Source organism: Felis catus, chromosome B3, assembly GCF_018350175.1.
Source record: "Felis catus isolate Fca126 chromosome B3, F.catus_Fca126_mat1.0, whole genome shotgun sequence".
Taxonomy (NCBI): Eukaryota; Metazoa; Chordata; class Mammalia; order Carnivora; family Felidae; genus Felis; species Felis catus.
In genome coordinates this window covers 40,993,107-41,020,089 of record NC_058373.1, presented here as the reverse complement: position 1 = coordinate 41,020,089, position 26,983 = coordinate 40,993,107, and the positions used below count along the sequence as shown (strand labels likewise).

The window sequence follows — 26,983 nt, the reverse complement described above, 5'->3', positions numbered from 1 at the left end:
CACATTCTGGCTCCAGGAAGTGTCTACCCAATCATGAGGTAATCCAGCTACTCATCACTTCCTGAAGTTGCTCAGCTGAGCCTGGACCAAGGGACTCACAGATGGGGAGGGAGGGTCAGAAGGCTCACAGTGGGAACAACTCTAAGAACAGGAGGCCGAGACAGGGGTTAGCAGAATCACCCTACACACAACCGGGGGAAACCCAGTGACCATCTCCAGGCTGAGGAAAGCATCCACACTGAGCCCAGGAGCCAGACTTGCCCCCGTAGCAACGAATCTCAGCTCTGCTGGCTAATCGAGAATTGCATTAGCAGTTTTGTTTTTCGAGGCTGGCGGGCCCAACATACTGTAACAAGAGTTGTGTTTCCTTTTCCTCTATTCTGGGAGGGGAAATAACAATAGCAGGTATTATTACAGAGCACTGTCTGGTACACAGCAGGTAATGCTGCTCTCTAACCCTTAACAACCGCACCAAGTAGGGATTATTATTTGCATTGAAGCCGAAAGACTGAGGTTCAGTTGTATCCTGGTACACAGTAGGATGAAGATGAAACCCCGACCTGGCCACCTCCAAGCCAGCACTCCCCACACCACAGCGAGCAGCCACACAAGCAAACTAAACAACGTGGACCCGCTTTAGTCACGGAGCCTGTGGGATCACAACACCTCCTACCTCTACCAGACCCCATAGAGAAAAGACAAAGGAGCCCATTTTGAGGTCGGTCTCCTGGAGCCAGTAAAGACACAGAAAACAGCAAGTTAATTGTCCACGGTACTGCCAGGAAGGAGGCACAAATACAGTCCGGGTAGACGGTTGCCTGCTTAGTGTATTACCGCTCTGAGGTCCAAAGTCCCCCTCAGGCCACACCCTCCTCGGTGACTCCAACTTTTACCCCAGATTCTTGTGTAAAACACTGCAAGGTGTCTTCTGTTGGGGGAATTCAAAATACTGCGGCAATCAGCAGAGAAGTAAGGACCCCACCGAGGGGAATCACGGCAGGTCACCCCACAGGGCAGGGTAAGAGCTGGGGTGGGGGTCCATGGCAAGAACTGAACCCACTGCCTGAAGCAGTCACTGTGAGACCGTAGGCATGCCATGCCCTCTCTGGGCCAGTCCTCCCAAGTCAGAACTCGGGGGTCATCCTGAACTCTGCCGTCTTCCTCATCCCCCACAGCTAATTAGGCACCTGATCAATCCTCAGACCAACCTCTGTAATTGATCTTCAATCTGTCCCCTCCTTACATTAGTTTTGCACTTCCCACATCTCACCCGATTACTGCACTAGCTTCCCAGATGGCACCTACCCCCGCCTCCAGGTGTTCCCCATTCTATCCATCCTTCCAGCCGGAGGGATTTTTCCAAAACACACATCTGCTGGCCTCACCTCCCTGATCACCTGGCCCCTATATCCCTCAGGGTAAAGTTCAATCTCTTTGGCTTAGCTCTCAAACCCTGTGTCTGCCTTCTGCTCTCTTCCTGGCTTATTCTCCAGCCATTTGGAACATTCACCCTTTGCCTGTTATTTCCCTGAATGCATTGTGCTATTTCAGGACCATGTACACTGTCGTTCTCTCTTCCTTAGAAGACTCTTCTCCTTTGATAACCCCTGCCAGTCCTTCAAAATTCAACTCAAATAACACCTCTTCCAGGAAGCCCTCTCAGATAATGCAGTCTGACTTAGATGACCTCTCCTTTCAGCTCCCTAGCTCCCCTATACTTCCTTCTATTGCAGCTCCCCTATACTTCCTTCTATTGTTGGTCTTTCTTTTCTGTCTCCTGTACTAAGTTTCCTAGAAAAGAGGAACTAAGCCCAGACGGGGCCCAGTTGATTTTTGTATCTGTAGCAATACCTAGGTGCCTGGCACAATGCTTGAAACACAACAGGAATTTCTGGACAGAAAAATGAGTGGGATTTCACCCTGGGAAATAGGTCCCTCTGATCACAGGTTAGAGGATCTTTAAGCTTTGGGTGTCTGTAAAGGCTCATCAGTCTACTAGACTGAGTTCAGTTACTATGGGAACTGCTCCTTCTACTTGACCACACTCTTGCTTTATGAGGTCCTATGTGGTCACAGTGAACTTTCTTGACCCTGAATACCAGTTACCACAAATGATGAGCGGCCCCTGGAAGCAGTTTTGTGGTCACAGTAGGGGATGGGAACAGCGAGGGCAGCCAGAGGCCCCTGAGCTCCAAGATTGATGACCTCTGGGCCAGGGCCGCTGAAGGCTGTGCTGTGCAGGGCCTGTAGGGCCAGCCAACCTCAGTAGTCCTTGCCTGAACGCTTCTACTTCTGCCTGCTCATGAGTTAGTTCTCAGTTACTGAAGAGTCCAGTCTTGTGAAATGTGTTTGGTTTCAAGTTTCCTGTTGTTGGTCTAGTATTTAAAAACTGCACCCCACCTGCTCCCTGAGAGAGATAAGGTACCTGTGGTGTGAATAAGAAGCTTCTTGCAGTCAGTCTCTATGTGCAGAAAGCCTGATAGGTGAAATGGAAGTGAGGAAAAGGACACTTTCTGTGGCATCATTTCTTTCCTAGGAGCTCAGAGTTTTCCACAGCAAGAGAAGGGACGAGGGCCAAACGGGCATTGAGCCCTTCCCGGCAGTGACATCAGAAGGGACTGGGCTCCTTCTTCCTAAAATGATTCTCCTCCCTCACCCCCTCACTGACCTTGAGATCAAAGTGAGCAATTTTCTTGGCATGAAGGTAGTTCACACCGTCCAGGATCTGCTTGATGAAGCTGGTAGCCTCCTCCTCACTCAGCGACTCCTTCTGGGCCAGGAAGTCGAAGAGCTCTCCTCCCGACACTCTGCAAGACACCGGTGTGGGGTGGGGCCCAGGCCCAGTCAGACCTGTGTGTCAGGGAGCCAGGCCAAAGGGGGCAGCTCCTGAACCTGACCCCCACCATCTGGACGTATGGCAGGATCCCCTCACCCGTCTCTGGGGCTTTGTCCAGCCAGCACCAGGGACTGCCTTTTCTTCTATTCGCTGTGTTCTTCCCTTTGGATCACAAGGGTATGAGCCACTCTTAGGGCGTTACCAGAAGGGCCTCTGGTGACCCTAGGTGTTACCTCTCCCCCACCACGACTGAGGTAGCAGAGGACAGAAACAAGTACTGTGGGATGACAGAGAAGGACATATGCTGGGCCAGCAGCTGGACACCTAGGTTCCAGTCCAGCCCTGCCACTGACCTTGGACAACTGCTCTCCCCCCTCCAGTCAGACCTCAGTTTCCCCATCTGCAGAATGAGCAGATGGAGTAAGATGGCCCCTAAAGCCCCTTCTTGGATTTTATAAAAGATGGCCTCTTCAGAGTCGAAAATCTAGACATGGTCCCTAATTGAAACGTAAAGACCTATCTAAAAACCCAAAAGTGCTACTTTTGTCCTCACACTCCACACTCTTGCACCTTATGGTAGATATGGCAGGAATGGAGACCCACGGCGCAGAACAACCTCTCCTATAAATGCTAGTTTACAGTTTTAGCTGGATTAGAGATTTAGGGTTGCCAGATACAATACGGGATTTTTATTTGCTAAATCTGGCAACTCTACCGGGCTTGTCTGTCCTCTGACAGACGCTGGGGTATTCAGCCAGGATGTGCTTCTCGGGGGCTGGGTCAGAGCCAAGGGTCATCCCAGGGAAAAATCTCGGGGAGGGATCTGGGCCAGGGGGATCACCTGGAGACTTGTTCAAAATGCAGATCCCAGGTCCTACCACAGATGCTGCCAAATCAGATTCTCTAGCCCCAAAGCTTTGGAACCCATATTTTTACAATAACATAATACTAGTAATTAATATTCATTGACTACTTACTCTGTGCATAATGTGTGCTTTATGCACATTATCTCATTTAACCATCATAATACCTTGTGAGCTAAGTGCTAGTATTTTCCTATTTCACAGTTGAAGGAACAGAGGCTCCGTGAGGTTAAGTGACTTGCCTAAGGTCATAGAGCTAGTAAGTGGCAGTCAGGATTCAAACCCAGGAAGAATGACTTTCAACCACTATATCATACTAAGTGTCCTCAGATGATGCTTATATGGCTAGAACGGCCTCTGTCCCACTTTGGGGAATCACTCACTCCCTGCCACCTAGTTCACCCTAAACGGCACCAAAATTTCCTTTTCTCCTTTCTTTAAAAATGCCCAGAAGCACCCATGGACACACTAATCAATCTCAGCATCCTGAAAAACAGAACAACTGGACACAATGAGGTACAACAGGAAGTACACAGCAACACTTATGACACCTACATCTGCTTAAGCCTCTTGTTGAGTGCTACCCAACAGAACTTTCTACAGTGATGGAAATGCCCTCTATGAACACCGTCCAATATAGCAGCCACTAGTCACACGTGGCTCCTGAGCATTTGAAATACGCCTAGTGCAACGAGGAACTGAACTTTAAATTTTATTTCATTTGAAGTCATTTTAATTCAAAAACTGAAATGGTGTGAAATATTTTCCCGTAAACACAGCTTTGTTGTTTTGGTAGGATTGTATTTCATGCTAACCACTGCACTGAGAATGAGCTAAATGTGCTGTAAGTGTAAGATACACATTGGGTTTTGAAGATGGAATACGGAAAAAAGAATGTAAAATATCTCATTAATGATTTTTATATCGATTACATGTTAAAATGATAATACTTTGTACATATTGGATTGAATAAAAATATTAAAATTAATTCACCTATTTCTTCTCACTTCTTATTTAATGCAGCTACTAGAAAATCTAAAATTGAATATACGGTTCATATTATATTTCTATCGAACAGTGTCAATATAAAGGGTATCTCATTTAGATCTAACTATTAGTTTACAGGAAATACAAGACATAGAGGAAGAAGTTAACTAATGGCATGAGGCAGGAATAAGCCAAATCCAGACTGTGAGACAATCAATGGGACAAATGACCTAGTTTTTCCAACATTATTCTCTCTCCTTTTGCGTATGTTTGAAATCCACTCTAAGTGAACAGGAAACTTCCGGGGGGAAGACTCCATGATCTCCCTCAGCCGCGCTCCCACATAGACCATGATCACCTGGAAGTTCTTTCATAACAGATGAGAAAGCCAAGGCCCACAGGAGGCGAAGGAGCTACACAAGGTCTCCCAGTAAGGCAGCGTGCGGTCAAGGCCGCGTCCAGGCCCCAGCCACAGTCCAACACTGTCTTCTCAGACTAACATGTGACGGGAGATAAGCCGCCCTAACTCTCTCAGCAAGGTCTCTCAGGAGCTGGGGGTAATGGGAACGTCTACCTGCTCACCTTGTTCTGAAGAGCAAACAAGTTGGTGCATTAAGGAAGGCACTCAGCACAGTGACCAGCACCTGACTGTGTCCCATCAGCAGGGACTTCTGCCATGATGTTATTATTTGCTTATCACATATGGTTAGTGCGGGCTTAAGTGGTGGGAGAAGGTGCTGGGAATGCAGGGAGGCTTGGGTAGGGTCTGGACTCAGGGAGCAAGGGGATGAGACAGGTGTAACAGGCAGGCATCTCTCTGCAAAGGCACAGAGATGGGGGCAAGCGCAGGGCATGTATGTGGCAAGAAGTCCCTGTGCGCTGGCCGGCTTCGGAGATGAGCTGCAGACCTGCTGGCGTGCTGGTTCTGCCACTGACTACCAAGTCACTCTCCACCTCAGTCTTCTCTCATCTGTCAAATGGGGTTGAAAATATCTCCCGTTAGTAGACAGACAAATGCCAGAAGCCTCTGTTCCTGCTGGGGTGTGAGCTTCTCAAGGGCAGGAGCCATGAATCAGATCCTCATCCTCAGGGCTGGTGTCTACCACGTGACAGATGCTGAGTAAGTGGGGCGGGTGGTGGTAAAGGGGTGAAGAGGGAATGAGGTGAGAAGGTGCAGGGGTGCATACTATCTGCTCGAGCCGCAGTGCCCCTCTACTCAGTCAGCTGGGTGTAGCCTAAAGCATCTGCCTTGCTGTTGGCAGCGAGGCTTGTGCACTACTTTTCCATGTGTTTCATGGGTGAAGCCATCCTCTGCCCCACCCCTACCTGGGCAGGCGCTGGAACCTGAACCCCTCTCACCGGCTGAAGCAGAAACTCTGAGTCTGCTCTGCAGACCCAGGTCAAAGGGCCAGGACAGTGGTCCCAATCCTTCCCTAACACAGACCCAACCTTCCCCTTGGGGTGCGGCACGTGAGAGTCCCAGGGCTGAGCTTTTCTTCTTGCAAAACAGGAATGAGGAAAAAAACCAGCCTCGCTGCCCCCTGGGAGGGGGGAATCTCGCTGTAGAGTTGGACAAGTGCTATGAGACCCTCGATAAAGTCCCGGAAGTAAATAACACGCACCATACTGTCATGAGGCATAGCAGTGGCAGAAGGGTGCTTGGTTCCAAGCTGGCCACCGGAGCAATGCGCCTTCCCAAGCATTCTCTCACTTGAGACTCATATCCACCCTGAGGGTAGACGGAACTTCTGGCCTGACTTTTCAAATGAGGAAACTGAGGCCCCCAAGAGAGCAAGTGACTTGCCCAAGGTCGCACAGTAAGCCACAGAACCAGGAGTCACAGCCAGATCTTCTCAGTCCCAGTCCACTGTGTGTTCCTCTTGCCACATTGTCTCCACATTATAAAGTTTGAATGGGTGCAAAAAGGAAAGCTCAAGGCCACCCCAAGTACTGGGTAGGCCTCTGACATCCCTGTTGAGCCGCATTTGAGCCCTCATCACACCGGGCTATTGTTACCTGTCTGCCTCTCTCCCCAGCTAGGTTATCTTTGCTTCCACAGCACCTTGTGAAACAAAGACATTCAATAGAAGGTGGGTGGATAAAAGAACAAAGGGGGCGGGGCGCCTGGGTGGCTCAGTCGGTTAAGCGTCTGACTTCGCTCAGGTCATGATCTCACGGTCCGTGGGTTCGAGCCCCGCGTCGGGCTCTGGGCGGACAGCTCAGAGCCTGGAGCCTGTTTCGGATTCTGTGTCTCCCTCTTTCTCTGCCCCTCCCCTGCTCACGCTCTCTCTCTCTTTCTGTCTCAAAAATAAATAAATGTTAAAAAAAAAAGAAAAAAAAAGAACAAAGGGGGAGAAAAACATTAAAAATATCAACATGATATAGCATATTCTATAGCATATAAAAGTGAAGGCTCGGCATCTGCAAGAGACCTGTCCAGACCGGCTCAAATCCACAGGGCCCCTCTGAAACACAGGACCCAGCCTGGCCCTTGTTTTCTATACTTCTAGCCCCTGCTGGGTCCTATGAGGCTGTGGCCTCGGGCACACCCTACCCTTCCTACCTTAAATAGAATGCTGCATAAGTGTAAAAGAATCTCATGATAACGTGGATGTGTCCTGTCACCTAACACCACTGATGTGAAGGCCCAGGCTGGGTGAGGACTTTAGGGGACAGTAATCAGCCATTTTGTTTGAAGGTGTGATCTGAGCAGGAGACTGGGTGAGACATGGTCTCCTTTGGATCCCAGCCACGGTGGCCCTTAGAATATTCCCCAGAGTCTTGGAATGGTGGAGGCTGATGAGCCCACGGGGATAAACGTCCAAGTCTGGACACTCAGGCTGGGGACACTCACATCAGTGCTCAGGCAGCTCTCCTCAAGGTTTTGTTCATTTTTCCCCTAATATAGTTTTTCCCAAGGGTTTCTCTTCCCCAGAGCCATTCCCCATCTCCTCCCAAATTTCTCTCCTCTCACATCCCAAACCTCTTCAGCTTAAAGATGAAAAGCAAAACCCAATAGTCTGGGCCTCTTCTCCTCTCTTCTCAGCATTCTCAGGATCAGTCCCCTTCCTGCTAAGCTGACCTTTGCCTCCTTCCTCCCCACAGGTTGGTCTGCTTGCTAGAAAACCTTTTCAGATGCTTTCTTGGATGTGTACTGAAATGATCTGCATAGACAGTGATTTGGAAAGGATGCTGCCAGAGCCACTTGGGCCCAAGAAGGTGCACTCAAGTTAGGGCACTGGAAAGCACTGCTGGGGTGATCTGCCAACCCATTCTCTGGTATGCAACCACATGGGTATATCTTTCCATTAGCAGGGAGCCCAGAAGGCCCCAGAGAGGTCAGGGGCCTGGATAAGAGGCCTGCCAACTCCCCCGCCCCCCCGGGGCTGACTTACATTTTCAGAGCAAGCTCCACATATGACATGAATTAATCTACCGAGATTTTGAAAATATTCTTTATGCCATACAAAAGTCAATTTATATGGCAAAACCAAATCCTTCCCATCCCTGCTTTCAACAGCCCTGACCAGAGGCAGCTATTGCTAAGGAGGTCATGGATGGAGTGATGACAGTTTAAAGGGACTTAACTCAGGGCTGGGTATGTCTTCTGAGTACTGGTCACTTTAGCAGAAAGCAAAAGCAAGCCTTGCACCAGACAACAGTTGCTGACGGACAATGGGATTGGGGTAAACCCATCCACAAAACCTGCAATTTCAACTGAACAAGGCGGGCACTGATAGTCATGTTTAAACACTGGGCAAACCCACTAACCTGTTAGGGCACCGTGAGGACCAGGCAGTCAAAGGCTGCTGATCAGCCCAACAGGGGTCACCAAATCCCAACACAAAAGCCCATGAAAACCCCTTCTCTCTTGGGAGGTCCTCCCTGGGACACCCTTGTCACACACTGTTCCAGCACCATTGCTAGCCTTAGCAATCCCCAGCACTCCATAGTCAGGCACCCCAAGAGCAGTGAGACAGCTTCAAAGTAAAAGAGGTGATAGAGAAACTATGAATAGACAGAACTGAGCAAGCACAGGAGCTCAAGCAAGTCACACTGGGAGTACCAGTGCGACAGCTTGATGGTAGGGATGGTGACAACTCCCTGGAAGAGGGCACATAACTGTTGCTGACCATGAGCCCTGCTGGGAGAAACAGGGACATCTCAAGAGCATCCCAGACCCCAACTCCTAGGGTTCTGCAAACCAGGAGAAGCAAGCAATTTCTCTAGCAATTAAAGAATAAAACACTTTAATCTTATAAGAATAAAAATGACAACAACAAATCATTTGATAACTATAAAGGCAAATGAATAATGAATCCTGTTTTAGAACAAATGGCCCAGGGCTGACAAGGCTGCGGGCAAACTGGAAACCGCTCCTATATTGTAGGTCCTACAGGTTAACTAATACCGTCCCATGAAAGTGAGGATATCAAGAGCCCTCCAAATGTCAGCCTAGTCATCCCCTTCCTGGGGATTGATCTGAAAGGATTAATTCAAAAGAAAAGTGGGAAATTATGGGAAGGAAGTTGTTTTCTGGCACTGAAATTTGTAATGGTTAAAAGCTGGAAAATCAAAACGAAATGTCCAACGATAGGGCTATATGAGTATGTAATTCAATGAAACATGATACAGTCAGTTAAAAGAAAAAAAAAACTATTTGTGAAATTATGCTGAAGGGGAAAAGTAGAGCAAGAAATTGTGCAAGTACAATGATTGTATACAAATAGATAAAGGCCGAGAGGAACCACAGAAAAACATGAATAGCTATGTTTGGATGGTAGGATTGTAAATGCAATTTCTTTTCAGTTGCTGGAAAGTTTTTTTAAAGCAGTGGCCTAGCCTCCCCAGCGGGGGTAAGCTTGTCGCTCTCTGCTGGGAACGCTGTGCCAACTGTTGACCCTTAGCCCTGCGGCATGCCACACCTTGGGCTGTCCACATGGCTGACGCAACCTGTGGGACGCCCCCAGGCTTGCTGAGTCAGGCAGCGGCATATGCCAACTAGTCCAAGTGGCTGAGAGGTCTACGGGAGAGACCGGAGGACGCTGGAGTGAAAGGAATAGCACGGGCGAGTCTATGCATTTAAACAGTGAGATGGATAATTTAAGCATCAATGCAAGAGTATGCAAATGCCCATCTGCTACATAAATCTATATCCTGGTAACGTCAGGGCTTAGTTCTCAAATTAGAATGACTTCAAATGTCAGGTGGTCCACCCAACTTGTGCGCAGGTTAAGGATGGCTGTCACATTTACAGATGGGAGCTGAAGCTCAGAGGAGTGAGGTGTCTTGCCCGAGGTCACAAAGTCAGGGATTTCTGAAACAAATGCTGCCACTCCTCTGCAACCAGCAGATGCATACGTGCCCATGAGGCTCGGAACACTCCCAACACCAGGTCGTGCTGCTTGATTGCACACAGCCATTGTGACTTGTACAGTCCAACTCAAACTCTGTTGCCTGCCAAAGCTCTATCTCCCCATCCCATGGAGACACCTCCAGGAGGGACACAAGGTGGCCAATTCCTGGAGTCCTGGTATCATCAGACTATGACGTCTTGCCCAGTTAGGCCAGCATAATGCCATCTCACCTCATGCTCATAGGCTGTCTGCACAAGCAGTGTGGACTCAAGCCCCTCCTCTTCCTGGCTCTAGGGTCTTATAAGAGACCTGGTCTCTCAGTGTTCTTGTCTGTAAAATGGAGATAGTAAGAGCTTCCGTGTGATAAGATTTTTATGAAGATTAAATAAGATAACAGAAGTGCTCAATACAGTGAATACCAAGTAACTCCTCCGTGTTAGGAGGACACTTCCCTCAATAGTCTTTGTGAGGACTGAACAGGATGGCAAACAAGAAGCATCGACAAATGGTTGCCTTATACTAGGGCTCTCTAAATAATAGCTATTATTATGATAATGAAGGCATCAAACAGAACAAATGTGGGACTTTTTCCCAAGAAAGGGCTGGAGAAGGGCTTTGCAGAGCCTGAAGATATTTGTTCCCCTCCTCCTCATAGAGAAGACCCCTCCCGGACAGCCTCTCCTCCCCTCATACTACCTTCTTACACCGCCCCCCAGCCCCCACCATCCTCCCACATGCTCCGCCAGGAAACGACCCAGGGGCCAGCCATTGCCTCCCTTTTATCCCCAGGGTCCCATGAAAGCCAGACCCAGACCCTAGCCTTCTGTCCCTGATGCTCAGCAAACCCACCCACCTTTGGCCCAAGCTCAGAAGGAGGACGAGGGGGGCAGCAACCAACGAAAACCACCCACCATTGACTTCACCTTCTTTGGGCCAAGCTCATGAGGTCTGGTTGCCGCTGCCCTCTGGGACCTGTGGCTGAAGCACCCACCACCCTACCTGCCTCTGCTGCCCCCCATGGGTCCCAAACACCCACTCACAGCTCGAGGATGAGCACCACGTCGGTTCGGTTCTCAAAGACGTCATGCAGCGTGATGACGTTGGGGTGCAGCACCTGCCGCAGGATGCTCACCTCCCGCTCGATCTCCTCCCGGGACACGCCCCGCCGGCTGGCCCTGCTCTGCCGCTTTTTGATGAATTTGGCCGCGTACTCCAGCCCCGTGCTCTTCTCTCGGCACTTCTTCACAATGGCAAACTGGCCGCTGTGGGGACACAGACCAGCACAATCAGGGTGTAACCGTCCATCAAGGAAGTGACCAGGTGTCAGCCCCAGGCCACACTAATTCATTCCGCCAGAGTAGGACAAATTATATCACCAGCCTGCATCCTCCCCTGCCAGGTAACGAGTGGCTGAGAGGGGCCAGGTACTGGGCTTCCTTCTGTTCATATGAGTACTTTGCCTTTACTAGGAATGAATGCCAGTATTGTCATTCCCCGTGTACAGATGTGAACACCGAGGCCCTGAACGGTTTCCTATTTGATCAGGATGACACAGCTTCATTGTTCTTAAGTCTCTATGAGAACCCGAGTCCAGTATCTGCTAGATAAAATCACAATGTCCAGAGGCTTATACTACATAATGTAAAGATTAGCAAGGAAAAACATAAATATTGGTATGGCCAAAATATTAATGGTAACAGTTATTGAATTTGAGTCTGTCTTACCTGGACACAAGTATAAATTCATCCATTTATAATTGTGATATCTCTATACGCTCATGTTTGTACCTTTGCCCCCAACCTCCTCCCAACAAATAAAATTCCAATGGCCTGAGCAAAGCAAGTCCTCAGTAAGGAGGCAGAGAAAATCCGAGAGTGATACACTTAATGTACAGACAAGGCCAGAGGATTTGCTGGCTGGGTTGGTGGGATCCTGGAGGAGGCGGGGGTGGGTGGAGGCAGCCTAACACTGTTAATAACCGTAAGGGGGAGTTGGTCACAGCGAGAGGGCTGATGGGACCATAGAATTGCAAAGTGTTAGAAAACTGAGGCACAGGAGAGGTCAGTGACAAGCGTGAGGTCATCACAGAGCTAATGGCCAGCTCAGGTGCCCAGCTCACTGTCCACAAAGCCACTAAGTAGTTATAGAAGTCAAGAATATGCTAAGTGCCCCTCAGGTTTGGGCCTAGAAATGCTTCATTCTGGAGACCAATACAGTAGCCATGGAATAGTGTCCATGTGAGTGGCAGGTGGCCCTGAGCCAGCTTCTCTGAGCATTCCAAGGACAGCCCACTCCACAGGGGAGGGAAGCAGCCTTCTGTTCACCATCTCAGTTCAGGTGGTCAGGGTGGGTGGGCAGCTCTAAGGGCCTGGAGACGGCCCAGTGGTCACCCTTCCTGGCGTCTTCCTACTCCCCTTCTATCATTCCCACAAGTGCCCCCACGTTTGCTCAAAATACCCACTGCTAAGACAGAACTCAGAAAGTTTGCAGGTTCAGCTTAATGGCTTAATAAGCGATGCCATACTCCACACTTAAGATGTACTCTCTTTGCGGCTCTGGGATAAAAGAGTTACACACGATGAAATTCTCGGGATATTTGCCTCAACCTCAGAAAATAGCATCACATCTGAACCACTCCATTCCTAGAATAATCCTCAGTGAGACAGTCTTCAAAATAAACCTAAGTGACAAAAAAAAAAAGTCAAGTAGAGCAAGCAAGGAATAGATATGCCAACACTTAAATAGCATTCTATGGCAACCACCTTAGAGACATCACCAGATACATATTCCTGTATGTCTCCATCCCCTCATCCTTCATTCACTTTAGTGCTGCCTGAGTGTCTGGTCTGTGCCAGGTCCTGTGCGGGGCAAGGACCAAAGGCACAGATAACAGGTACAGAGGGAGCTCTGGGGAAGGAGGGGCCCTGGGGCCTGGGCTAGGCTGGACAAGGATGGCTTTGTGGAACCAAATTTATATTCCATTGTCTACTAACTCTAAAGCTTCAGGGGTGCCTGGGTGGCTCGGTTGGTTAAGCATCCGACTTCGGCTCAGGTCATGATCTCATGGTTCATGAGTTGGAGCCCTGTGTCAGGCTCTGTGCTAACAGCTCAGAGCCTGGAGCCTGCTTTGGATTCTGTGTCTCCCTCTCTCTCTCTGCCCCACCACTGCTGTGCTTTGTTTCTCCGTGTCTCTCAAAAATGGATAAATGTTAAAAAAAAATTTTAAATAAAGTTTCAGCTATTTATGCCCCAAATATTGGCTCCTAGTTGTCTACACACAAGAGCTGACACAAGCGGTGTGAAGCCAGGCCTCCCAAAGCCAGAGTGAACACATTCAGGGAGATCTCTAACACTGGTCGCTTAGAGCTACTATGGGCCTCAGGGACATTGGGTCCCTAGCGGGAGCCAGGAAACATCTGACAAAGCTTCCAGTCCCAGGCAACTGTGAGTCTCCGTGTCAAGATGGCCATGCTTTTCTTTTCTCTGACATCTTAGGGACCTGGCATCAGCAGTTTTGAGGGCGGACAGGGCTTACTCTTTCCAGCTGACTGATGGGGAAACCAAAGCTTAAGGATTTTAAGCATTTTGTTTAAGCCTACAGAGCACAGAGGTGGAGGTGCAAGGTTTTTATAAAGCAGAGCAAAATATTTCAGTCACCTTGAGATAGCCCCCTCGCTTTGTCTTAAGAGGGAAAGAGAGGCATTTTTCTGTATCACATGACTTAAAAATTCCTCAAACTCTCAAAAACGCAAGTGAGTGTTTGCTTTTCCTGGTTGAGTTTTCCCCTTGTGAGAGAGAGCAGCTGCGGCAATGAGAGGTGACCGGGGGTCAGTCCTAATATGCAGGCAACTTCCTCGCACCAAAAGGAGGTATTTTGAGAGCCAAATACCAAGCAGCACCCCTCATCTCCCCCTCTCTTCCTGGGGGAGGGATCCTCCACTCAACTTGCCCTGGGGAACCCAAGGAGAGCTAAGGCCACCTATGGGTTTTCCCCTCTTGCTGGGCCACTACGGAGAAGAGGGGAGAATACGCTCCACTAAGGCCAGCCTCTTGGCCGCCAGGCTTTGGGCAGCAAACGCAGCCTTCCGGGGCAGACAGGCCTGGACTCAGGAAACTTGTGCTGTCCCCTGGGGAGAGTGGCTCTCTGCTCTGAGCGTCAGTTTCCTCATCTGTAAAATGGGAATCATGACTCCCTACCAGGGAATCATGATGACTGGAAATACCTGCGATGTTGGCCCACAGTCAGCTTAAAAAATGATAGCTAGTAAAAAAAAAAAAAAAAAAAAAATGATAGCTAGTATAACTGTTACTAGTGTATTGCTCACATGAAGGCCAAGCAAGAGGCACCCCAGAAGTCACTGATTTAAATGGTGTGCAATACGCGGCCAGGGAATCAGTACCATTTTGAAAGTCCTTCTGATGAGTCTAGTGCATAACCTGATACAGGAATATCTTTGTTCTAAGCAGTTAACCAACTCTTTTAATCCTTGGAGCAACTGTCTGTAAACCGGTATCACCCAGGGAATTTATATCCCAGTCTCCTGGATCTGGGCTGCGTCCTGGGAACTGAGATCTTTAAAAACTTCCCAGGTGACCGATGTGCAGCCGGGGCTGAGAAACACCGCCTGACAACAGTCCTCTCCTCATCTCCCTTTGACAGATAAAGATACTATACTGCTGTTACTCATTTTATTCCTTGTCCTTTTATCACCCTCTCCCTTAGTTCTTTGATTTGACATTCGAGGGAAGGAGTAAGGGAGAGAAGGGAAGGGGAGGAGAGGAGTGTCGTCTCTCCCACCAGGAGTCTTTTGCTTGATGGGTCAGCTCCAAACCAAGACAGAAGATTACCCTAGGCTTTGGGGGTAACAGGAATGGAAGTTTACATTCAGACACACCCTGGTCGCAAATGCAAAAATCAGAGCTGAGGTAAAAAAAAAAATAAAAATAAAAATAAATAAAATCAGAGCTGAGGTGACTCTGTATTATGCCTGGTAATGGGCAGGTAAAAGCAGTGATGGTGATGGGCCTTCATCTGCCCATTAGGATGCTCCAAAGATAGGAGTTCAGGCCCCACAGTGCAGAAGTTGCCCAACTTGGCTATGGGGGCAAGAGGTAGGTAGCGAGGAGCTCTCTAGGTTAGGACAGAGACCCCCAGGGTGTTATCCAGAGAGGGAAGAGAGGGGAGCCACCCAATCTCTAACGACAATCGTTATCAACACTAAGTCAGAAGTTATGGGAATGCTAAAACATGGGATACATAAGCACAAAGCACACATATTCCAATTCCCCTCCCTTCATACTGCAAGAGTCAAAACCTAACCCATGGTCTAATGCAGCAAAGGGCTGGCATTCAGGAGGCCTAATTCCTGGTCCTGCCATCAAAGCCTCATGGGTTGGGGCAAGGAACTGCCTTCTCAGTTTGTGTTTCTCCACCTGCCCCCTGAAGTCTCACCTCAGAAGGCTTCTGTCAGAAAGCTCTAAAAAGCCCACAGCAAACTGAACAGAAGTAAAGGCCTTCCCTTCATTCTCCATGTGGGTTCCAGTCAAAGCCCTGCCCTGACCCCAGGCAAGCTGTTCAACTCCTTGGGCCTCAGTTTCCTCCCTTGTCAAGTGGGGATGAGAAAACCTAGACTGGTCACGTCACAGGGGAAATCACAAATAATGCCTGAGAAAGGGCTTTACTATCCAGCCCTGTAGAAAGGCAGGAGGCATGGGCGGGGCGGGGGAGGGGGGTTCAGTGCCCAAGGCTGGCGTGTGAAAGTCACGTGGCCTGGTTTAGTAAGGGACAGTCAATCCTCCAGACACACACTACCTTCTGTGCTTATGCCAGCACACTCTTCTGCAATTAAGTCAGGAACACACCCCTCTTCCCAGGCAGAGGGCTCAGCTCCTCACTCACTCAGCACCCCCTGAGGATGAAGCAGGCTGCATCACGAGTCAGACAGATGGGCCTCATTTCAGAACACAGCAGGACCCCAGGGTGATGCCCCACAAGGGTGTCCTAGTGTCTACCCAGGAATCAGATGAAAAGGCGTAAACCCAGAACAGTTTCTCAGTGCCAAAAACGATGTTACGTCTCCAACACTAGCTCCTCAACTTCACGGAAGAACCTGGCTCAATCACCCCCAAATTCTTCACTGCCAAAGAAGAATAACCCGAGCAAGACCCAGATCTCACACCGTTTAGCTTTTGTATAGCAATGTAGATACTACAACATTTATACCCAGCTTTTCTCTTTATAAACTAATCTTACATTCATTCTTTTAATATTTGTAGGTATCATTCTTAGTTCCATTTCACAGAAAAGAAAGTGGAGGCTTAGGGAGGTTAAGTGACCTGGTAGTTGGGCCCGGTAGCCGGCCCTGATCGCAGGTCTAGGACGTGAAATCCCGCCTACTGACTCTAGCTTCATTAGTGTACCAAGCAGTGAGGAGAGGCGCCCACCCCAGAAGAGAGGAATATTTTATCACTGATATTATTCAGAATTGCACGAGCACATGAAAATAGAAAGCAGACTTATTTTTATTTTATTTTATTGTTGGTTTTAATTTTCAAAAGACAATGCACCCATCATGGCTTGCATCAAGGAGACCACATCCACAGCCCATCCACCCCTACCTGCCATGGTAAGCTGCAGCCAGTCTGACTTGCTCTGGCAATCACGAGGGGTGGGCTGCTAAAGGTGTTTTGTAAGGTCTAGGAATAGAGTGGACTTAACTCACTTCCTTTCACAGACAACTTTTTTTTTTAATTTTTAAAATATTTATTTATTTTGAGAGAGAGAGAGAGAGTGCATGTGCGCATGAGTAGGGGAGGGGCAGAGAGAGAGGGAGAGAAAGAGAGAATCCCATGCTGCCAGCGCAGAGCCTGACATGGGGCTTGAACTCATGAACCATGAGATCATGACCTGAGCCAAAACCAAGAGTCAGACACTTAAACAACCGAGCTACCCAAGCACCCCTTTCTCAGTCAACTTTAAAGTGTCCGTGAATTCAGTAACCTGCCCCGAAGTCACCAGTTTATCAAGGTAGAGATGAGGCAGAGCTGCACAGAATGCAAACCCAGGGATGAGATGCCACTGAGGGGAGTGGTGGCAAACGTGCAGTGTTCTGAGTCACAGAGTTGCGGAGACGAGGTTCTTCCTCCTACTTCCCCCAAGTGGTCATTACAGTTCCTCTTCCCACACTGCAGAACAATAAGCCATGATTCTTCTGGAATTACCCTGCAAGTTTCAGGGCTACAGGGCAGGGATAATGCTTAGATGCTTCCAATCAAGGCCACCCCAAGTGCAGCCTAACAGGTTGGGGAATGGGCTCGTCAGCTAACATGTCTCAAAGGCATGGGCAGGAGCAGTTCAAATCTGTAGTCTGCAAGAACCGGATCAGCCTGATCCCAGAGGACTCACACCCCGATCTCATGGCAACAGCCTGTCTGGGGATGATGTCACAAAGCCCCCTCCTCACTCCTCTGCCTAGCCAGCCTTGACTGTGGGGCCTTTGTGGTTGACTGCCTCTTATCTCCCATCCATTACCAAAATATCCAGCCCCTAGTCAGGCCACTCCCAATTCCCATGAACAAGAGCCTTCTCCTCATTGCCTTAGCAATCAACCCGTTTCTTATCTCCTATACCCTAGTCCAAGATTAAGGGTCAAAAGACCCAGGTTCTGTTTCCAGTTCTACCTTCAGCAAATCACATTCCTTGTGTGTAATACAGACATAAGAATATCCCAATCTCACAGGACTGTGATGAGAATGAAATGTGAAAGCACTATGTGAACTAGAACTTTTCCATGGATGTTAATTATTTTTTCTTTCCATCCACTAGATTGCCACATCCAGATCCTGGTCCCCATTTTCCAATCCCAGCACATTCTTGAACCTGATTCAGCCCCAATGAATTGCCTCCTCAGATCCCAGCTTAAAAATAGATAGTGCTGCAGGGCACCTGGGTGGCTCAGTCATTGAGCATCCAACTCTTGGGTTTGGCTCAGGTCATGATCTCGAGGTTCATGATTTCAAGCCCCACATCAGGCTCTGCTCTGACAGTGCAGAGCCTGCTTGGGATTCTCTCTCCCTCTCTCTCTGCCCCTCCCTGCTCGCTCTCTCTCTCTCTCTCTCTCTCAAAATAAATAAATACATAAATAAATACATAAATAAATACATAAATAAATAAATAAATAAATAAATAAATAAACAAACAAACATTTAAAAAAAGAAGAAGAAGATAGTGCTGGGAGGGCCATGGCAGATGAAAAGTGGGGTCCCAGGGGATGCCAGGATCCAGGAAGGCAGATGATACTTGGGACACAGTTACTCAAGGGCAGGGCAAGGAACCAATTTTCCAGGAAGCCAAAATAAGGTGAAGAAGTATAAAGTCACCAGAAATCACAGGAATCAGGTCAGAATTCCAGGACAGAGAGATAAGGGTAATGAGCAAAAATTTACTAAAAGCCAGGTGGGCAGCACATCGGGAATTAGGTGGGCAAGCAAGGAGTGTGAGACCCACAGGAGGACCATCCAAGCCAGCTGGAGGCTAGTGGAGACTCTGGAGCAGGTAGAAACATCAGCACAAGACCTACAAACACAAGAGTTTCTGGAGCCATCTAAATGGTCTTTTCTTGGGGCACCTGGGTGGCTCAGTCGGTTCAGTGGCTGTCTTTGGCTCAGGTCATGACCTCGAGGTCCGTAGGTTCGAGCCCTGCCTCAGACTCTGTGCTGATAGCTCAGAGCTGACAGCTTCGGATTCTGTGTCTCCCTCTCTCTCTGCCCCTCCCCTGCTGGTGCTCCGTCTCTCTCAGTCTCTCAAAAATAAATAAAAATGTTGGGGCGCCTGGGTGGCGCAGTCGGTTAAGCGTCCGACTTCATCCAGGTCACGATCTCGCGGTCCGTGAGTTCGAGCCCCGCGTCAGGCTCTGGGCTGATGGCTCAGAGCCTGGAGCCTGTTTCCGATTCTGTGTCTCCCTCTCTCTCTGCCCCTCCCCCATTCATGCTCTGTCTCTCTCTGTCCCAAAAATAAATAAACGTTGAAAAATAAATAAATAAATAAATAAATAAATAAAAATGTTAACAAAAAAATTTAAGTGGCCTTTTCTCCCAGCTAGTGAGCCAAGCAGTCTGTCCAACGAATCCGTTTCTCCTCTCTGACCATGTTATGAATGACTTGACAGCCTCCTGACATACATTTCTAAATTTGTTGGAGGTGTGGAACCCCATCTCCAATAAATCTTGCACAGAATACGTGCCATATGTAAAAAAGATAAAAAGCAGTGCTTCTTTTGGGGGAGAGGCACTCAGAACCCACCAACTCAGAGCCTACCCCCTGTGGCTTAACGAGCTCTGTGGAACCCCGAGAGCTCCACAAAGCACAATTTGGGAAGCACACTGTACAATGTGGCGACATGCTCTTTGATGATCTCCAAACTGTACATGCAAAAAAGGGGGGGGGATAGAAAACACTGATATTTCTCAAAATTATTATCTAGTCTTTCAAGAAGTCACTCCAACCAAACCAAGCTCAGGGTCAGCAGTAAGGAATACATAGAATCAGGAACCACAAGTCTCCAGGAGCTGAACCGTGACCTACAAATGGCCTCTGTCCACAGAGTCAGAGGTGTATGCTCATGCTGGCCTATGACAGCTGCATTCACAGGTTAGCTCATTTGATACGCTGCCCCTGCAGACAAACTTCCTTCCTCTGACCTTTTTTTTTTTTTTTTTGTCAGAAAAAAACTCCTAAAGCACAGAAAGGAAGGAATCGTTGAGCACAGCCAAGTCAGACTGAGGTATGATTACTTTTTGGAATCTATTTTGAGGTATAAGCACATTTTGATAGCTGTTGTCAAATGAACATGAGCCCATAAGTTCAACACCTGAAAGAAGTCTGGCCTAATTTAAGCTGCACCTGGCTACATAGAGAAAGGTTTTCACTGAAAATACAGCTCAGTGTTCTCTGGCTAGTCTCTTAGTCTAGAGTCTAGGTTCTAGACACTGACATGATGTAGGTTATACATAATATAGTGTTGGGCTTGGAGCCTACCGCCCACTCACCTCCCTATTTCCCCACCCACCTTCCTGCATCCACCGAACTGTCCGTTCACCTATCCATCCATTCACTAATTCATTCCTCCACCCCCCATTTATTGATCAGTGTCCGAAGGGCTATAAGCATGACACATCCCACAACTTGAAAGGCTTATAGTCAGCTGGGGAAATGAGACACACACTAATGGAAAAAGAAATATGCTGGGGCGCCTGGGTGGCGCAGTCGGTTAAGCGTCCGACTTCAGCCAGGTCACGATCTCGCAGTCCGTGAGTTCGAGCCCTGCGTCAGGCTCTGGGCTGATGGCTCAGAGCCTGGAGCCTGTTTCCGATTCTGTGTCTCCCTCTCTCTCTGCCCCTCCCCCATTCGTGCTCTGTCTCTCTCTGTCCCAAAAATAAATAAACGTTGAAAAAAAAAATTAAAAAAAAAAAAAGAAATATGACATGGGTGTGGAAAAGACACGTGCCTCAGGGTCAAGTGAGGGAGCAAACAGTAATGCTGCAGCAAGTCAGAACAGAGAAGGAGTACCAGCTGACAGGGGTCGGTGGAAGCCTTATAGAGCAGGTAGAATTTGACCAAACCTGGCAGAAAAAGCTGGATTCAGGCAGGCAAAGGGAAACAGCTCACCAAAGCTGGAAAAGCAGAGAGAGAGAGATACGAATGCTTTATTCTGTGGATGCCCCAAGTCATCACCTCTCTACCTCACTTCCTCCCCCTCAAGTGGCCACTTCCTGAGGAAATATATCAGGAAGCTACACTTGCCCCTTCCTCTCCTCTCTGTGGGGGTGGAGGGTAGGGGAGAACAAGTGGTCACCCGACAAAGATGTTCAGTTGGGGTGGGGCCCCTTCTCACCCCCTGGCTCCTGACAATCAGATATACATTTGATTAGTGAAAGAACTTCAACGGAACAGGTCAGCTAGATCAATCTTAGAAATGTCAGCCAATTGGCCTTCACAGCCTAGCAAAGCCCAGCAGGCTGGACCATAACAGATGAGACCTAAAACACGAGCTCGTGGCACAGAGCAAAAAAGGGACTGCAAAGGAAGACAGAAAAATCCAAGATGGCCGAGGTTCTGCTATTACTATGGGGGTACAGGGCCATCCTCAGGAAATGATGACGTGAGCAGTTTATCTTCTCTAACCCCTCCCTCCCAACTTGCCAGACCCCTCCCCCCAGTGCAGAGTTCTGTGCCCAGCCTGTCTCCCGTGAACTTTCACCTCCCTGTGGTCCATATCCCTCTGGGATCCTTTCCATAACGCACATAAAGTGACAAAGGATTCCAAAGGGTTAACCTGACTGCATTCCAAAGTAACGTATTCACATTTTCACAGCATCCTTGACCAAGAGAGGCTTTAAGGTGGCAAGTCTATGGCCATATTGGGCAAGTGGAGAAATTCCTTGGAGATAAAAAGGTCTTTCCACTTTCTTAAAATTCACACCAAATAGGGGGCTCGGTGGAGGACTGACTATGTGTGTCTGTGTATGTGAATGTGGGTGTGTGCACAAATCATAACCAATTATTTCTTGTCGGGGCTCTTCTGTACCCTGAATCTTAATGTCCTGGGAATTCTTGTTGCAACTTCTTCACTGATATACTCAGTTCTTAGCCGTCTAGGGTGGATGCGCTCTGCTTCTCAGAATTTCTGTTCATTTTTTATCCCAAGTTTGTTTGCTTCCTTGCCATTACTTGACAACATCCCAGATCACATCTCCCAAACACTCAGGGCTATAAATGTGGGCAGAGCATGAGGGTAGGAGTCCTGACTCTGTCACCAACTTCCAAGTCCCCTTCTCTGTGGAGGCCTTAGTTTTCTCATTTGAAAAACTAAGAGTTGGACCAGATGTCTTTTTCACCTCCCTACCTCCCTCCTAGCTTGCCCTCTTAGGATTCTCTGATGCAGGCCAATATGTCACATGGATCTATCAGTTTGAAACATATAGGGTGATTTCTGGGTTTCCCACTGCACAGACCCCAGCCATGGTTCAGGCTTCTGAGGTTTAGCAGTCACATGTTAACCAATTAAATTTCCAAAGAAAGAGGATTAGGGCTCCAGGCAAGTAAAGCAGATCTCAGGCACTCTCAGCAAGTGCCCCTATACCATCTTCACAACCAGCAAAATGCTGAACACACCAAGGACCAAAAGTATTTCTACAGCAAATGATCTGGGCATTCACCTTACCCTTCACCACTAACCACCCGTAAGAGCCTGGAGAGTAACAACTCTCATAGACCCTGCTCAGCATTGAGCACAAAGCAGGTAGGCAGTCAATGCTTGGAGAAAGGAAGATTTAAACAGAGGCAGCAGGCAGTGTGGTAAAGGGTATCATCCCTTACTTATTGGCAGATTCACTTAAAAAAACAACATGTTCCTGATATTTTTTTATTACAAAAGCAGCATGTTCATTATCTAAAAGAAAGAAAACACAGAAAAGCACAAAGAGGAAGCTAAAAACTGTCCTTAATCACACATTCCTGAGATAACCATCCTTATCATTTGGTGTCTGCTCTCTTGGATTTGTTTCAGAGCATAGTATAAAGTCTTTTCTATTTGTTAATTTTTTTTAATGTAACAGGGATGCCACCATAAGTACTATTTTGGAACCTGCTTTTTTTACACGCTCCACTTAATAATACACCTACTTCAAATTTTCCTACATAACTAACAATTCTCTTACTACTTGATTTTAAATGGCTATATGGTATCTCATTGTACAGATAACCCATGGTTGTTATAGCAAATTCTTAACTTTGGACATTTATATTACTTCCAATTTTTAATATAATTAATAACACTGTTATAAATACCCTTACGTATAAATCTTTCTATATGTCCCTTGATTTTCTTTCCTCAAGATAAATGGCAGGAAATAGAATCCTTAGCCAAAAGTGATGTACAATTTTGAGGTGTTTTTCATGCTTCACAAATTATCCTCCAGAAATACTGTCCTGTTAATACTCCTGACTGCCATAAATATTGTTAGCTCCTGCATTTCCCACCCCATACACATCTCAACATACGCTGGCTCATCACTGTTTTTCAGCTTTACCATTTTGATACTTGAAAGGTGATACCTCATTGTTGTTCTAACTTGAATTAAGTTAATTAACTTGTAGAAAAAGGGTAATTGTAATTGATTACTAGTGAGAATGAACATCTTTTCCGATGTTTATGGGTAATTTGAATTGCATACTTGTATATGCTTTGCTAATTCTTCTAATGGGGCATTTGCCTTATTCTTAAGTGTTCATGAAAGCTCTTTACATAATTGTGATATTAACCATTCGTCATGTATGTTGCAAATATTTTCCCCAACTGATTGTATTGTCTACAAAGGAGCTTCAGGTCTTCTCAGCATCAGATGGTGTCAACCAGTTTTTCCCCCTTTACCTTTCTCTTCTCCTGCCTGACACTTCAGTCCCCCAGATGATGTGCTTTAGGGGCACTGTGAAGGGAAGTGCCTTGTGCCTTGGGGTGGAACTCTTGACTTGGCTGCTCACCTGGGCACTCAATTCAGGCCCAGGGGAACCACTGCCTTCTCTATCCCCCACACTTGGTCCTTTCCTCAAGGTCCCCTCACTTTTCCTCCTGGCAATGTCCCTCCTCCTGGCTGATTGCAGGAAGGGATGGCACCTGAAGGTGAGCATGTCCTGCTGTAGGCCCCCTGCATGCGCCACAGCTGCACTTGTGACCAGCACAAGAGACCCCTTGAGGGATGCAAAGCACCTCTCCTGTCCCCAAATTACCCACTATATTGTTTAGTGCCCTTTGTAACAGGATTCACAGAACGGCTTTCTTTCAGAAATCAGCACCATGAAGATGTCCATCCACCCTGAAAAACTGACACCCTTCCGTGTTTCAGATAATGAAAATGACATTATCTTACTTCCTTTTCGTTATCTTGGTGGTCAGTAACAACAACTATGGTGGCCTGGACCTTAGGGGTATTGCCTTCCTCCTTCTCACCAGTGGTACTCAAACTCAGGGGTGTATCAGAAGCATCTGGGGAGCTTGTTTAAAATGCCAAATGCCTCACCACAGATTTGATAACGCATAATCTTTGGAGGGCATGTGGCTTTTGATCTTCTGCCTTTATTATCCAGTTGCGTCTATGTGTCTCTTATTCTGTGTTGCCTCAAATCCTTAACACACACGAACAGGAAGAACTATAAGTGGTTCTGTGTTGCCATCACGGTAGCACAGAGACAGTGAGCTGCGGAGCACCACCACAAAGCCAGAACTTGGCCCATTTCACAGATGGCTAAAAGGAGCCCCCAAACCACTAAAGGTCCAAGGCGGGACCCCCCCAAACACTTGCAGTCGATCCCAGTAGCCAAGTTTGGCGATCTCAGAGCAGAAGGTATTTCCCATTGGAATAAAATGGTGACACCTCCATCCCCCACCTGTCCCCAACTCACAGGTGGCCCATCCCCACATCCCCTCCCTCAAAGGGATTTGACTTTGATCCACACCCAGTCTCCCACAAGCCTGAAGGTGGGGTGGGGTGAGAGGAACAGGTCCAAGTCCTCTTGGAAGCAGATTTCCCTCCAAACCGTCCTCCTACCCAGCCCTGTCTCCCCAGCAGAAGCCAGAAACTGTTGGGCAAGTGGCTCAGAGTTGGGGCTTTGCCACCTCTTCTGTCATCACCATCCCCAATTAGCAGCTACTAGGCGTCCTCAGGGCTGCCACTCCTTCTCAATTCCTCTAACTCTGCTGCTCTAAGTCATTACAGCATTTGGCATGCCCGGCACGTTGCCTTTGAGCCTAATTGTCAGAATGCAGGAAAGGTACGTGTCACGTCCAATGTGATTTATTTTTTCCTCTATCTACCCAAATTGCAATCTAGAATAGACCCTGGCCCATGGCCTCTTCCCTCTAGAAACCCACCTACCAGACCTCCCTCACTAGCTGCCTCAGTGTGGCCTTGTGCTTGCACACGTGACCCACACCGGAGACACAGAAGGGCAGAGGTTCACCAGCAAGGCTCTGAGGCCACAGGGGGGCTCTGATCTGGGAAGGACCCCAGGATAACCCCAGCCCAGTTCCATCACTAGCTGGCTCTGGAAACGTGGGTGAGTTTCTTAGCTTTTCTGTGCCTCGGTCTCCTCCTCATCAGTATGATGAGGAGGACAACGACTCACAGGCTGTGATGAAGATTGGATACACTGGTAGACCTGAGGGCTCAGAACAGCATGTGCCGTATGGTAAATGAATAAATAAGATTTTAGTTTCAGCTCTCTGGGCTTCAGTTTCCTTGCCTGTAGAGTGGAAATAATACACTTAATTTGCAGGATTGTTGGGAAATTTTAATTAGAGAAATATGAGAACACTTAGCACAGAGCCTGGCATATCTTTCTTGCCCAGTGAATGGTTTCTGAATGGTGAAGGGTGAATAAATCAGATAATGACTGTCATGGTTTGGAGCACACGTTTTCACCTATGGCTGCGGGCTGCCCCTTCAGTATCTCAGAAAATCACCTTCACCCTTAGTGCCAACAGAGCAGTCACTGGCACCCATATGGGCCCCACACGGGCCCCAGCCTGGCCAGACAGGCACATTCTTGCCTTATCTTGAGAGCTGCTGGCAGGTCCCAGCTTTCCCTCCAGAGCAGAATGAGAAGCCAGGCTGTTTCAACACGTCAGGGCCCAGAACAGCCAGGGGACAGACTGTCTCCCTTGGGTCTCCCGCCACTGCACCATTTCCTGCAGGTCAGGGACTCTGCAGGATCCCCTGCCATGTCCTGGCAAGGTTCACTTACACACAGAGAAGGTGTGTGGGTGCCTAGGTACCTGGGTCTCTGTTGGGTGGGCCCACACCAGAGCAGACCCTGGGGGAATTGCCAGGAATCCCAGGCAGGAGGGCTGAAATTGCCATGACCAGGACAACAGGTGCCCTCTGGGTACACAACTCAGCATTCATCACAGTTCTTTCTGCCCTGGGCTATTCTGATTGTCTACTTGCCTGAATCCCACCCACCATGACTTCCTCCCCTCCTTCGGAGCTGTTAACTCCTAAAAGGCAGGGACAGTGCCATCTTGCTCACTGTTGTGCTCTTGGCATTTATCTGTGCTCAGTGCATGTGAGTTGAATAAGTGAGTTTTGAGTGTAGGCACTGGGGACACACAGATGAACAAGACATAGATCCTCATTCATCTACGAACCATCAAGCATTTGAAGAAGGCATGCTCTGGGGCGCCTGGGTGGCTCAGTCGGTTAAGCGGCCGACTTCAGCTCAGGTCACGATCTCGCGGTCTGTGAGTTCGAGCCCCGCGTCGGGCTCTGGGCTGATGGCTCAGAGCCTGGAGCCTGCTTCCGATTCTGTGTCTCCCTCTCTCTCTGCCCTTCCCCCGTTCATGCTCTGTCTGTCTCTGTCTCAAAAATAAATAAAACGTTAAAAAAAAAATTAAAAAAAAAAAAGAAGGCATGCTCTCAAATCTCTTTTCTAAGCATTCTGTGTGTCTCTCCTCCCATGTTCCTTGAGGGCAGAGCTGTTTGTGGGAACTTCTCTTTACCTCCAGGACATCTAACCTCACAAAGGGTACACAGTAAGAGCCACTTTGACACAGACAACACTCAGCTCAGAAGCACTGCATGTACATTCTGCTGTAAACCCACCCAGCCCCTCTCTGTTCTGTAAGGAATTTTCTCATGATCCCAGTGGCGAGTAAGATGCAAGGTATTTTGGTCAAAATTCCCCCTCCTCTCCAGCCCAGGAATTATCTGGCCAAGCTGGGGCTGGGAGTCAGGACGATCCATAGGCTAGGTGTCAGACCCAAGCCTTTCCAGGGCACAGTAGGGGAGTGGGAGGAACAGTTCTGCCCCCACAACTGCCAATAGCTGCTTCTCACAGAATTGCAGGGTCAAACCACAGGGGAGAGGAAGAACCCTTTTCACAGTTA

At 48.2% G+C, this 26,983-nt stretch overlaps 1 protein-coding gene across 6 annotated transcripts in view; it reads right to left on the bottom strand.

Annotated features, from left to right (window-relative positions):
* Positions 1–26,983, bottom strand: part of DAPK2 (death associated protein kinase 2) — a 121,319-nt gene that overhangs the window by 44,032 nt on the left and 50,304 nt on the right. For all 6 annotated transcript variants that reach the window (XM_023255222.2, XM_006932468.4, XM_023255223.2 and 3 more), the window contains exons 3-4: positions 11,084–11,305; positions 2,669–2,807 (exon numbers count right to left, since the gene is read on the bottom strand). In XM_023255222.2, coding sequence (XP_023110990.2) covers positions 2,669–2,807; positions 11,084–11,305 — 361 coding nt within the window. The remainder of the gene's footprint in view (positions 1–2,668; positions 2,808–11,083; positions 11,306–26,983) is intronic.